Source organism: Ptiloglossa arizonensis, chromosome 8 (genome assembly GCF_051014685.1).
Source record: "Ptiloglossa arizonensis isolate GNS036 chromosome 8, iyPtiAriz1_principal, whole genome shotgun sequence".
Classification (NCBI taxonomy): Eukaryota; Metazoa; Arthropoda; class Insecta; order Hymenoptera; family Colletidae; genus Ptiloglossa; species Ptiloglossa arizonensis.
In genome coordinates this window covers 19,203,146-19,217,970 of record NC_135055.1, presented here as the reverse complement: position 1 = coordinate 19,217,970, position 14,825 = coordinate 19,203,146, and the positions used below count along the sequence as shown (strand labels likewise).

Genomic DNA, 14,825 nt, shown 5'->3' with positions numbered 1-14,825 from the left:
TTCTCAAAAGTTAATCGCGTTTCATTTTCTTTTTAGAAAGTTCGGGTATTTTTCCGGACAGAACGCGAGGTTGCGGCACGTCTCGTGATCGCGGAGGACTTACTTGTGTTTGCGGAAGTGCAGATTGAACGCCAGGAATGCAAGGGCCAGGGTGACACCGATACTGGCGAGGCATGTGACCGCGAGGAAAGCCGCAGGTGCTACAGTCACCACTCTTAACCTGTGTACCGAGAAGAACGACCCTTTTAGTATTCCTCGGACGACCCCGAGCGGCAATAAACGCGTAATGGCGGCCGTAGCGAACGTTTTAAGTCACCGGAGAAGGAACGTTGATTCGTTCGGTATAACAACTCGCCTTCCGGCCACAATGACCGTAAATCGTTCCACGATTTATTTGTTTGCGCGAATCCGACGTTACAGTGCTCCGTGGTTCATCGGGTACGTTTCGAGTTCAATTTTTAAGCAATCGCGTGAAAATTTTCGAACACACCGCACCGGGCAAATGTATTCGGACAGACACGCTTTGCGATATTCCGAATTGTTATTTGGCCGGCACCGAATGGATAAAATTACGCGCGGAGAACGGTAAATAAATAAACCGTCCTAGTAGATTTAAAACCGAAACATAGATTTTATAACGTTGCGGAAAAATTTGAACGATAAAAATATTCTCTTTGTTCGGCACTGCGTTTATAAACGATATTCGGTATCCTCGGTCGCTCAACGGGTCGAATAGAAATTAAACGTTGAACGCACATTTTCAATTTAAACGCTCTACACATTTCTCGACGATCGTTATTTGGTACGACATTGTAGCGCGAGAAGACGGAGCATTTCTCGAGGCACGAACATCGACTTAAAAAACTAACGGTACAAATCTATCGAAATTTTCAAGGAATCGTTTACCAATTATACGATCGGTATTGTCGTTCACAGTACAGCGAAAGATGCAATAAATCTCTGTTTACCGAAATTGTTTACAATTTTCCAACAACGTAATTCGTTCGCGATTTTACCGTCACGTTCGAAATAATGATTACCGTTGGTTCGGTATCGATAAATTCACGATGCACAGTCGGTTAAAATGAAAAACATAATTCAGCGAGCTGTCGATAATTATATTTACGAAATAAATAGGACGCGATGAAATTCGGTGCACTCGATTCGAATCGCGTGACCGATCGACGACGAGGAGTACCGAACATCTCGTTCGAGGGAATCCTTCGGTTTCGTTGCACGGTATTTTTCAGGGGGGCAGTTCGCATGACTCTGGGACGTTTGTTAAGAGTAACTTTTACCGTACAATTTGACCAGTGGAACGATCGATGAAATTTTCCCGAAAGAAGAGAGAGAAAGGGAGAAGGAGAGACGAGCCGGTGGCCCTCCGAATACAGTTTTATCGTTGGTATCGGTTCGCGTACACGCCGTATCGTAAAGACGCCATTTAATAAAAGCCACCTTTACAACTTGAATTACCGGGCGATGAAATTTTACGCGATCGTGCGAAATCGCTGTTAGCATCGGCGAGAGAATCCTCCCTACTTTCGACATTCGCCCGAAACACGTCGTCCACGTCGTTTGCCCCACGAATAATACGGTTATTAGCATACAGAGCCGATCATGCGAGTCATAAATGATTACGCGGTCGGTAGCGGGCCGTGGACGGTGATAATGTTGCCGTGTTTGCCGTGTACAACGATTCGCGACGCGCACGGTTCGCGAAACGTTTGTTCGTTATTAATTGTTTAATCAAATTCGTAAGGTGGCGGGCGGCGGGCGCGCGATCATCGATCGGGGGAGGTGAGATTTAATAACGATGCTCCGATACTTGTACGTAACGTTGACCGACTGAGGTGTTCGAGGTCTCGAAAATCTCGAGTCGGGACTGGAATGGAATTTTTCTCGAGATCTCGAAAGTATCGCGGTGCTCGAGAACCTCGAGAATCTCGAATGTTTCGGAAGTATCCGAGAATCTCGAGTACATCGAGATCCCCGTCGTTTATTCGGGTTCTTGAAATTTATCTACCTGTCGTCTACTTACCTATGTATCCATGTCTCTTTAAGTCATTATTATTATCACGTATTATCATTACTACTTTATTTACTGGTAATTTAGCTGGTAATTCCATTTAAATCGTATGAAAAGGTAATGAATATAAAAAAGAAACGTTACACGGTATACGAGACTCGATAGCAGATACACCAATCGTTTGCTCGAGTTTGTAAAATTTTCTAGAATCTCTATGTACTGGAGAATCTTCAAAATTTTGGAGATCCTCGAGCTACGAGACACTTATCGAGTACCGAGTCTTTTCGTTTCGTGGATCTCGATATTCTCGAGACCTAGTGCTCCATATTTCTCCTCGACCGATCTGTGGTCCGAAACGTAACACCGAGAATCGAGAATCGACTCTTCTCGATCGGTGGGCGATAATCGCGTTTCGTTGTTCTCGAACCGCCTCGTTTGGATCTCTTCTACGACGATACGTACCGAAAAACTCTTCGTGCGGCGGGTGGATGTCCGTCGGGCCATCTCGTCGGGACGCATTTCGGACAATTCATTATCAGCTTTCCATCTTCCGGGCTGAAAATCGCTATCCTGCTGGCGACGTGGCCTGTAATTGGAAAACTTTAAGACCTTTCTCGCCTCGGTTCGCGAACGAGCCGCTACTTGATAACTTAAATAATCGGTTAAGGAGGTCCGCTCCGTTCCGACGAGATTGCGCACTTATCGCGATAGTTACGCTCGCTGATTCGCGCTGTATCTCGATCCGGTTGAGATTTTAATCCTCTCTTGTTTACGTACTGACCCGACCCCTCTCTCTATTCTCCGTTCCCGTGTACATTGTTTCAACGGGAATAAATTTAAACGTTTAAGATTTCGCGAGCGTCGGGGGGACCGTGGTGTAATTAAAACGATCGTTGATTCGCGATTTCGTTTCTTCGTTCGAGAAAGTTGTTCCGTGTCGCGTGTACGACGAAACGAATCCCGAAACTCACCGCTACGGAGCAATGATAAGTTCCACCGTAACGGGACATGGAGCTATCGACGAAAAATGGCTGATCAAGACGAGGGTTTAATTCCTATTCCCGATTCCTCTGGCATCCGTTGGAAAAATCCGTTCTCCTATAAAATTCGTTTTTTCGTTCGTGCTTCGCCATTTGCTCGACGTCGCCGATAAAGTCGGATATACACGGGCCTCGTAAAGAGAGAGGGGAGGGGGAGAGACACACGGAATCGAGGCCATGGAATTCCTGTTCGTGTCGATGCGAGTGCGCGTTTAAATGGCCTGTTTGGTAATTTCGAATTTCGCAGGGGAGATCGATTTCCCCTTTCTTTGCGTTCTCTCCAAGCCTCGGGAATACGCGTAATCCATTTGCTTAAATCAGCTTTCGAAATTGGAAAAATTCAACCATCCTCTCGGGTATGTTTTATTCTCTTTACCGTAAACATTGCTCGGATAAATAATACACGCGTGTTCGTCTCGACGCGACGGTGGAACGTCTCGGAGTGTACAAAGATATTGTTCGGTGCGAGGGAAGGTGGATGGAATTATTCTTTGTAACGTGTAACGCGTTCCTCGGTAGGAAACGATCTTTTTTCCGGACATTTATTTTTTATACCATCTCCACCGTGCCGAGATAACTCAGACACGCTGTATGCAGTGTTTCCACGGCAGAGTCGGAAAGGAGATGATTTCTCGCGTAACCCTCTCGCTGCCATATATTTCGCGGCACAGACTGCCAGGAGAGTGCATATTTCGTCCTTCCGAAATTACTTCACCGATATTTTCGTTTCTACCGGCTCGAAATATTCGACGATTATTTTTGGCTCGAATGCACGAAATAAATACGCACAACGGTCGCGAAGCATCACCGTTCGGTGGCGCGAGGACGATGTAATTTCGAACTCGTGGAACATTTAATTCCACGTGTTTTCAAACTGTCGCGTTTTCCGTAACACTCTCCGCGATTCGTCGAGTCACCGTTGCAACGGTAGCAATTTTCCGTCTGCTAATTTTCGTTCCGTTACGATTATTCTTTCGTAGGGGAAAAAATGGTCGCGATAAAGTACCCTCGAATTTTCGGGCCAATTAGGAGCGCTAATACCCTTTTCTCGAGCAGTTCCAACGTCGGTGGAATTTTATCGGCTGAAAGGGAATCCCGGGGCACGTCACGGAAACTCTTTCGAGAACGCGAGCCAAGAGAGAGACGGTCGCTCGGTTTCGGGAAGTTCCATTACGGTCGTCTTCCGAGATTCACGGGACGAGAGACGGGAGACGCGAGACGTTCGGTATCGGGATTTTTCTCATCAACGTAATGACGCCGGATGGATGATAATAATACATACTACTCATTTCGTTCTATCTTCGGCCGACGGATAACGGCGCGGGCTATTTCCGCGTGCTGAAAACAAGAATGGAGGTCGACCGATCGTTTTTCAAAGTTTCCGTCCACGGAAAAATGCCGATGGTGGTATATATCACCAACGTCCTCGTGAATCTTTGAACGAGCTCCTGTTCCTGTTCTCGGCTCCCGAGCCGGTCGACGTAGATATAATTTACCATCGACGGGACCACTTTCGCGAATCGGATTATTTTCGTCGGGAATCGAGCGCCGAGTTCCTCGCCGCGAGTCTTTAAACCGAGATATCGCCAATGCATTTTTCGCAGTTTTCTCGGTAATTATCGAACGAAGCACCCATCCGAAAGGATTTTCGGTCCGCCGTTTGTTACCATCTCGGAGGATTCCCGGGGCGAAGCTTCGACGTTAATTATCGAGGTATTCAACTTCGTTCTTCTTTCTTCTTTATTTTTTTTTTTCATATTTTTCTTTTCTTTTTTTTATTTTTTATTTATTTTAAAAGCACTTCCGTAATTACTCCGTGCTCCACCGGAGGGACGATTCAGGTGAATCGCACGGCAATTCAAATTTTGACACACTTTTTCCAGGGCTTTATTATTCGCCCTTCTCTCCGACTCTTCGCCAAACCGCTCGCTTTATAGTTAATTAACCATAAGTTTTGCAGTCTCTGCACACCCGTCGAAGTTTTCTTTTTTGATCCATCGAGCTAGTTATAAAGGAAATTGTAAACTTTCCGAATAAAATTAACGTTTCTCCTTGTTGTATCAGGTTGTTGCATACGAAATGGTCGATTTCGTTAGGGAAACTTCAAACCGCTGTAACTTCGTTCCAGACGAACTTCTACGATCGAAATAAGCACCCGTGGATTCGATGCACTTTTCCCCGGTCAGATGCAACCGAGTTTGTTTTCTCATCATTGAAACTCGATTTCTCCGACGAATTCTCCGGAGGGGTGTGCACCTCGTCGATGAATCTCCAGTTCGTTCGTCGCGTTAATCGATAAATTATTCCCGTACGTAATCTTGCGAACGATCGAACGGTGTTCGAACGGAAGCTTTCGTACAAATACCAATCGGCCGACTCGATAAATAATAAAACGTGGATCGTTCCTCGAGATCGAAAAATCGTCTATTTCGAGCGACCGGCGAGGAACAGTTCCAGTTCCAGTACCATTGTTTTAGAATTTTATACAGCGGAGTTAATCTTTGTATCGAGTTACAACCTTAGCGTTTTACTTCACGAATGCCGGACGAGAAACTGGTTACGACACGTTCTCAACTACGCGGAAAAAAGAACATTTGCAATTTACGGTTCTGCAGTTATGTCTCTCTTCCCGTCGTTTACGAGCGTCCAATGGAAACTGTTTTCCTCCAGCTCGGGAGTTTGCTTTCCGCTCTCATTTGTTCGCGTAGGGCCACTTCGCGTGGCTAATCAGTGTAGACCGAGCATGACAATTATACAACGCTCAGGATTCTACGTAACGCGTCCAGTGTTCGCATCGGACAACCATGTTCGACGCGTCCTCGAGCAAACGATAATTTTCCGAGATAAGGGACCTTATCGAGCGTCAATTTTGTCTCTGGTTCTCTGGCTCTTCGTTGATAGATCACCGTTTTCGATGTTACGGGTCTTCGTCGCGATAAATTTCACGAGAGATCAATCGTGTTCCGCGTATCTCGCGGGAGCAACGACGAAAATGTTCCCGACGCGTTCGCCCTGTCTCTCGAGGGCGATACTTCTTTTTCAATTTTTTTCCTTTTCATTTTCTTTTTTTTTTTTTCGTTTTTTCTTCTTCCAACTAACGACTTCATCGCGCAAAGTTTGCGGTAGGTGAGCGAGTAGGTACGCGGAGAGTAAACATTCGTTTACCGGGAGAGACGAGATAACGGTGAAACGAAGTGAGCAAAGAGGCAAGGTACAGCACTCGAGGGGTGTTCCCAAACCTAACATCAATGTGGAACGAGGACAAGGTGGTGACATTACCGAAAGTGTGACAAGACGAAGGCTTTGGCGGTACTTTTGAACGGAGCGCGGCGTAAGTGAATTTTACATATCGGGCGGGAAGAGGAAATTACAGTAGAATTTACAAACTCGAAGGAGAAAGGGACGCTAGGGACTCGCACGGTAGTTTAGGGTGGATCGGTGAGCGTTGATGGAGTGCTGCGAGATTGTCAAAATACGGTGCACGTAATCATACTAAATTTTACGGATTTTACACGTCGCGATATCGACCGTGTTGACGCAATATTCGTAATCTCGGTTCAACCGCGAGAAGATTAGCCGTGCACTTTCGCGCGTATCTAGATGCAAAAATATTCAAACGATTAGTAACGAGGTACGAGGAAAGAAGAATAGTTTCTAAAATTAATAAAACTTCGAGTAAGTTCGAACCTCCTTAGATGTTTCTCCGGTGCGTAGATCCGGAATATTTTCCTTGTTCTTTACTTATACAAAGATTTCTCGATTCAACGACGAATCATATTTTCTTGTGTTACTTTCTTCGAATACATCGTCTTCGAGGCTAAATTTTCCACGAAACTCCGTCACGATTCGAACAATGCAGGATTAGATGCACAATTGCCACCGATGAGTTGCATTCTTTGCACAATGGAGCCAAGTCCTTCTTCGGGAGATTTTGGATCCAGCTGTTCCCCGACACGTGTTACGACAACTAGATCCCTGAGAAACGGAGGTCTCTGTGGCTCATTCGGAGAATATTGTTTCGAAGACGAGGTAACGCGTAAAAAAAAGAAGAAAAAAAAAAACAAAACGAGAAAGGATCCACGGCTGCATTTTTATTTTCTCGCACGGTGCGAGACCGACCGTCCCGTCCTCTCTAACCCCCCCATCGATCCGTCGCGGACAGAAAAATTGCTCTTTGCACTCGACTTGTCGCGCGATAGGGAAAGAAATGATCAGTCGGTGCGCGCGGGGCTTTTTCCTTCTTTTTCCTGTCGCCGAGATTATGCTCGGAAGTTAAATCCGAGACCCGCGCCGATGTGACTGTTATCCGCTACAGGATTTGATGGATTACAGCCGTAGGACCTCCTCTGTCGACTGGTTAGATGGATGAAAGAGCGCGGCGGCGGTAAGCTGGAATAAATAAAAAAGAAAAAAAAAAAGAAAAAAGAAGGAAAAAAAAGAGGAGGTCGAAAAGGAAAAAAAAAAGGAAGAGAAGAAAGAAAGGGTGGGTTGGGGGGGCGAGAGACACGAAGAAGAGGATGAGAAACGAAACACAGAACAGAGGTAACGGAAACCGGAGGCAAAGGAGCAAGCAGTTGATGGTATCCAATTTGTTCGTACCGCCGTGGGTTCTTTGTGAGCCGGTGTTACCTATCGCTGGCGGAAATTCGTGCCAGTTCGTTGACTTTATCTGAAATCGATGCTCGAAACGCGAGCCAGAAAAAGGAGCTGCTTCTTCGAGGCTCGTGCAAGGTTAACGAGCCGTACGACGAGCCGTTACGGTCGCGAAACGGTCGTCTAGCCATTCGAATTACGTGAAAATGCCAACGGGGAAACCTTGCCTCGACCCTGTCTCGTAGACCCTCGGGGTACGCCCTTTTCTCAAAGTGGGGTGGGCAGGGGGCCATCGGGGATGGAACTCGGCAACTTTCGAATCTCGTGGAAACATTTCGCGAAAAGACAGGGGAAATCTTCCGGTTTCGGTGTATCGTCTACCACGTTGTCACGGAACGTTCACCGCATTGTCGTAATTTTCCCAGCGGGAGGATCGTAACAGGTTGGAGAACTCCTCGAAACCCCTCGAATAAAGCACCGCTCGGCACCCGCGCCTGAACTTTTCCTGTCGTACTCGCGTGGCGCGAATAGTTGCTTGCCCCGTTCCGCAACGAAATTCCGAAAGTACGTTGCTTTTTCGAGAGTTTTATCGTTTCGCGCGTCGATCGTCGAGTTTCACGCCCGTCTTTTCACGTCGGAACGGAGTTTCGGAAACAAGGCTTCCAAGTTCGTTGGAATTATCGTGCGAGAATCGGATACGTTCCGTGGCTCGTGTATTCGTTACTAGGACGGGTATTTTCGAAGGTTGATTTATTCGAATAGCGGTAATCATTTTTTATTCACGAGTTGATTCCCCTTTGTGCGTATTTGGTTATTTATCGGTCGACGAAAGGGGAGACTGTTTTGTTGCGCGACGAAACTTGGCAAAAAAGAAGGGATCGGATCGAAAGGGTTGCAAAAAATAATTCTCCGTCTCGACTATCTACGCACGATTCGGGATTGTTATTCAAGAGTCTGTGTACGAGCATCTCGTCGGGAACGAGTTGGGAAATATCGACGCAGCCCGAAGCTACCCGCGCGTCGGAATCCTCGCGTCGAAGTACGAAGAATTTTTTACAAAAGAGGGCTCGAAAAATTAGTGGACCGCCCGAGGGACCCTGCGCGGTAAACGAAGAAGTACGTATCGATGATTAATGGTACTAACTGGAGTGACTTTTTTTTACTGTTCTCGGAAAGAGAGATACAATCGTGTTACTTGAGGGATGACTCGATAAGAATAAGTAAACGAAAGGATGAGATGTGGGCGAGGACGATCGAACGATAAAATCAAGAGAAGGAGAACGAGAATAAATTCACGAGCGAAACTTTGAATAAACAAAGATTCTTGGAGAAGGGTGTTTGGAGAAATTAAAATTATAATCGTCGCCAATTTGTATCACTTTGGGCGTTCAATTACAACTGGTAGGATTACTACGGGGTATTTAATCCCAACTACTAGGGTTACTTTGGGAATTTAAATATAATTACTAGGGTTACTTTGGGAATTTAAATATAATTACTAGAGTTACTTTGGGAATTTAAATATAATTACTAGAGTTACTTTGGGAATTTAAATAAAATCACTAGGCTCATCATTTACTATTTAAATCCAACTATCAGAATCGCCATTGGGCATTTAAAATCGACCAAGATTGAAACACGACTACTACGATTACTACGAGACGTTCAAATAATTTTACCAGACCCAGTGCGTGAAATTTCAGCGCGAATACCGTCAATACCTACTACCACCAGGATTGAAACGCGACTACTAGGTTTACCACGAGACATTTCAATCGTTTCACCAGTGTCGGTAGCAATGACCAGAACTGCTTCGAAACGTTTGAATACGAGGCGAGTGGGGTCACTCGGAAGTTGTTATCGAGCACGTGGATTTCTTTACGGGACCGTGTTAAAAAAAAAAACATCAGCCACCGATGGCTGTCGCGGAACGTAACATCCCATCGAGCACTCAACGCTCCAAAGTACAGGTGTAACCTCGTACAAAGGAACGGGGAAGAGCATTTTCTATCCAGTCTGGTAAAAGATCGTGTTCGCGCGGGGTGAAAAAAAGGAGCAGCAAGGACGAGCGAGGTGGAACTACACGGTGAACGATGGAACAGAGAGAGAGACGAGAACAGAGGAGTAATGAGTCTCTGGGTCTCAATTTCACGGCAGGGCTCGTGAAAGCGTGGCCACTTTCCGGCAGATTGATTTTCGATCATACTAAAGAGACAATGACCCGTAAATGCGATCGCGCGCATCTCGTCCTTGTCGTCCCATTGCGCCGCGAATCGAAGGAATTCGAGCGACGAGAATATAATTTCGGTCCGTGACAAGTTCGGGGGCCGAGGAGGGGGCGAGTGTCGTTGACATCGATGCATCGAGGTCACGCGGGCTGAAAAGAAGCTTGATTTCACAAAGAAACCGTACACGAACACGCGTGCACACATCTATACACGTATACACATATACACGTACGTAGGTAGGTGCATTTCGCGCGAGTTGCACCGAGACGTCGTGTTTCGAGGCCGCGCAAATTATGCGCTCGCGTCGTTAGCCGAGAGAGGAGTGCAGGCGGACTCTCGACGCCTCGTGACGATGGACTTTCGGGACGATTTACACGACTCGAATTTGTCACTGATGGTGCGGCCTGTGAAACTTAACGCTCAAAAAGAAAAGAAGAAGAAAAGAAAAAAAAAAAAAGAAAAAATTTGACACGCTACTCATCGTTGGACGGTCATACTCGGTCCGTCGGAATAACGATTAATACCGAGAAGGGAAGGGATAGCGGGACAGGGTTCGGAGGTAATACATTCCGTGCCTCCTTGTTTTCCATCTCCGCTTTTTCTCCCGGTTTCTCCACCAGCACGCTCCCTTTCGCCGCCGCTGAGAGAGAGAGGGGGGGCCTCATTAATTATTCATCGACTTCTTACCGACATCCGGCGGGTAGAATGGCAAACATCCTCGATCGTGTTCGCACGAAGCTCGCGCCGATCGCTCGGTTTCGTAGTTCCCCACGATACACTCGGGGGGGCCCCCTCTCTCTTGTTGGTTAGAAGCTGAAGATTCGCGCGTATCCGCGAGGATTCTCCCGTGACGTGTTGTACGCGTATCGCGTCCCCGCGGAGGACGTCCCGGACGTTGATGCGAAATCGTTGATTAATTTAACGTTTAAAACTCGGTTAACGTCGTCCTGTCGCGACCAGACGGGGAAGGTTGTCGCCTAGCCACGGAACTTTTCGCGATCGATGCGGACACGTCGCTCCCGAGTGTACCGATATTTTCTTTTCACCGTTGGAAATTAATTGCAACGAGTTGGGAGGGGGGACCGGGGTACGGACACGAAGTTTGCCAGCCGGCGTTCGAGGCGCGTCCTCGTAACTCGTTTCGCGCGACGTTGTTCGACCCGTTGCGCCTCTGTTTCTTGTTCCAGCGTTAATTACACTCTCGCTGCACCGTAAACACATACCGAATTCATGGCTAAGTGCGGACCAGGTGTAATTGTCTCGTGTTTGGACAATCTCGGGGCAAACGCGCCCGATGGAAGACCGGCCGAGTTTCCAGCGCGGATCTCGAGTTATCGCGACATTCGACAACGTTTCATCGGGGTAAAGAGCCTCCGAACGACCCTCCCGTCATCCTGATATCCCCCCGTCCTAACGAGGAATATATTCCACGGTGATGTTAGCTTCTCTCGATCAATGTACTCGCTTCGATCGGAGATTGTACGCGAGCGGACGGGAAATTTGCGGTGCGGATGGGGTTACAGTTTGGATAAAGTTGAAGAGTTTATTTTCGGCAAGAATTCGTTCGAAAGTTGATCCGGTATGGGTGTATCTACACACCAAGGTACGAACGATTAAATTTTGAAACGCTTGCAAACTGAAAGCTGTGTCAGTAGCTTTGGCAACTAATCTGCTAGGATGAGACTAGAAATTGATTAAAAAAATTCCGCTTCGAGTTTGCAGTCTATTCAGCCGATATCATCTTGGAAAAATACAATACGATCGAGGTCGACCAAGGATCCTTTTCTCGTCGAAGATTTACACTAGGTACTCGGCAAAATTGGCGTCGAACTTTTGAAAGTTCTTCTTCTTCGAAAAAAAAAGAAAAGAATGCAAGAACCGTGTCGTCGTAAAATTTCTTATAGGCTCGCTCGCGTAAAATATACAAAGGGCGAACAGATTACCCGGTTCGGCCTGTATTGCGCTTTCGAAGCTTCTCGAAAGACCGCTCGGAAACTCTCTAGAAATCTGGGAATATCTCCCGGCGGAATCTCGCGAATCGCGCCAAGTTACTCGATCACTTTCGCCGCGTTTCTCCCGGCCGCTTTTAGTTTCAAGTTGTGGAAAAAGAGAGAGAGAGAGAAAAAAAAAAGGGAAAAGAAGAAAGAAAAAAAACATTAAACTGGGGCGTCGAAGCAGAGCTACGAGTGGTACAGTCAATGAGCTCTCGGTCTGTTTGCGCGGCACTTTGCGCCAAGGCGTGCCATTTCGTTTGAAATTTGTTCCATAGCTCGCGGAGCGTGTATCCTACCCCTGTGAAAAGGATACGGGACGCTTTTAAATTAACTTTACGATCCCGTACTCGATTCTTCGAGTGTTGCACACGGAGACATGGGCGTCGAGTGGCTCGAACGACGCGTGACTCTCTCCGATCGAGTTTCAAGCGACGTCACATGCACCCTAAAATAGGATTAGAAGCGTCAGACGCACCACACCGATGCAACCGGTGTATAGTATGCTCGGTGTTTTCCTACGAGCGTTCGGCAAACGTTACGCGTATGACGATCGTTCCCTTCGGAAGCTGTCCAGACGCAAACACAGTGACATTCGTTTAATAAAAATATCGAGGAAATTGCAATTTTCCTTCGAGGAGGATCGAAACAATATTAGAGCACGCTTCGCGATCTAAACGACGAACAAGAATTTTATTACTAAAGAAAACACGCGGATGAGGCACATTGGACAAATTGAAAAGATTTTTGACAATAAATTAGGCGTGTTTCTTTTCAAGTGACATTAATAGAAAATTCACCTTGCGACACTTTTCGTATATTTCTCTTACCACTGTGTATCGCTTCTCGTAACGCCACGAAGGATCTATCTCTTACCTCGAAGTTTTCTATATTGCGTAAGCTTCCCGATCCGATCAAGATCAACGCGTTGTTAGATCGTACACTCCGTTCAGTATTGTACCGTTCGGAGATATTGTTGTCGATACAATCGCCGCGCAACGTATCGTGCAAAAGTGTCCCTAATTGTATCTCGAAACGTCACGAGTTCGCTATTGACCCTCCCGTAACTACGTACGAGGTATCTATCAATCGTGATGTTCCTGGGCGGAGGTGTACATCGCAAACTGGTAAAATCCATTTGCAAAGATACGAGGTATTCTTTGTTATACCTTGTTTGTATATAAAATGTGTTTTATAATCGAACGCAAGATACGCGAGACGACTCGTTGGTGGGAAGGTCGTACGCGCGATAAACGTGGTATCTCGTTCTTGATAATGCGAAAGGTTAATAGAAAATCTCGTTCGCGTACCGACCCCGATGGAAAATCCCACCTTTGGACAACAATACGAACTGACGCAAGGACGAGCAATTCGGACGTACCGCGCGTTATCGCGTTCATCGCGGCCCGGGATCGTTCGTATCGTTCAACAATGGAAATCCTGTAAATGGGCTCATCCACTCGTTTACACGTGTCAGTTAACCACGATGCGAGTGCACACGGTGTACCGCGTCGTTAGAAGCGGCGCGCGATTGTCAGCGCTTCGTAGCTCGTGACCCCTCTCTCTCCCCGAGTTGCTCTCTTTATGCGTGACTCCTTACGCGAGTGTCATTGTACGGCACTCGATCGAACCGGTACACCCGGAGAGATGGAAATAACGTTTCTGACGTTCGACACGATATACTCGTAATACCTGGGAATTTCGCGAGATTGTACGTCTCGTTTACGGAGAGACACGACGATACCACGGATCGAGATTTCGCCGGATGAACATGACACGTGAATAGATCAACGAATACGAGTCAATGATAAATTACGCTCGCGATCGCTAACAAGATAAATTCGAAATCAAAGTTTGCGATACAAACGCGATCGAGGTGCGTATATATTATATATGTGTATACGATATATTCTACGGTTTGAAATAAGACGAGAATATATATATAGAATACATACAAAAATTGCATCGGAGACTACGCTAACGAGAAGAATGCATTTTGGTAATTTAACACGCGTGCACCTTACCGATGACGTTACGTATTTTGCTATAGATTTTTCAAGCGTGTCTTTCGTACATTTACGCCTAAGCATCGATCACTGTCCGATACTCCATTCCGCGTAAAAACAATCGCAATGCATTTTTCGCGCAAACGAATCCCCCGATGCAATTTTGTTCTTCTTTGTCTAGGTATTATCGCAGTTGGAATCACCCTGACCCCGTTCGTATCGCGAATTTCGGTGTATTTGTTCGCAAACTCGCGACGATACGTACCGTGGCAATTTCGAGGTACGATCTATTTGGCAAGAATGTCAGCCGGTTTCTGGCGTCTCGGATTTCTCGTCTCGCGGGATAAAGGGGAAAAAAATAGAAAAATATCGGGTGCGGTCAGGGGAACGGGGTTGGTGGATGCTTGAACATCGCAGAGGACGTGGGAGGGGGGACGAAGGGTCGTGAGAAGGGTAGAAAGAAAGGGTCGAGGATTTGCGCGAGGTTGGGTTCGGTATGTCTCTAGATTGAGATGCAAATTTAAGCGGGCGGTTAAGCCTTGGAATTAAAAAGATCGACCTTCTTTACCTACCTGGAGAATTTTTAACTACGCGATCGAGCTTCTCGGGTTTTGAATTATATAAAAATCCCGAGAACGGCTCTTTCTTTCGCGAAGATTCGAGATTCGACTACCCACTTTAAAGAACCACCTTCTCTTGATTAAAATTTCCGAGAAAGGTTATTCCGTTGTTGGGTCTGGACCGATAATTAATAACGTTGCGCGATATTTGCGACGGAATTAGTTCTCTCGCGTCGCGGGTATCGTTCAGGGGGGCATTCTTTGAAGGTCCATCCGGTATTTTCCGCGAGTCGATGGCGATATAAATATTTACTCACCGTGCATCTGGTAGAACGCCGTGATACCCACTCGATCGGCGCCGTCGAACGAGACTGGTCC

The 14,825-nt window shown here is 46.5% G+C and overlaps 2 protein-coding genes across 3 annotated transcripts in view; one reads left to right on the top strand and one right to left on the bottom strand.

Moving 5' to 3' along the window:
- The window catches only part of Gaba-b-r3 (gamma-aminobutyric acid type B receptor subunit 3), a 75,654-nt gene that overhangs the window by 13,239 nt on the left and 47,590 nt on the right, over window positions 1-14,825 (bottom strand). For both annotated transcript variants that reach the window (XM_076318995.1, XM_076318996.1), the window contains exons 8-10: window positions 14,765-14,825; window positions 2,492-2,615; window positions 104-220 (exon numbers count right to left, since the gene is read on the bottom strand). In XM_076318995.1, coding sequence (XP_076175110.1) covers window positions 104-220; window positions 2,492-2,615; window positions 14,765-14,825 — 302 coding nt within the window. The remainder of the gene's footprint in view (window positions 1-103; window positions 221-2,491; window positions 2,616-14,764) is intronic.
- Window positions 1-14,825, top strand: part of LOC143150594 (uncharacterized) — a 39,220-nt gene that overhangs the window by 4,171 nt on the left and 20,224 nt on the right. The window contains exon 2 of the mRNA XM_076319008.1: window positions 37-585. Coding sequence (XP_076175123.1) covers window positions 287-585 — 299 coding nt within the window. The 5' untranslated portion in view covers window positions 37-286. The remainder of the gene's footprint in view (window positions 1-36; window positions 586-14,825) is intronic.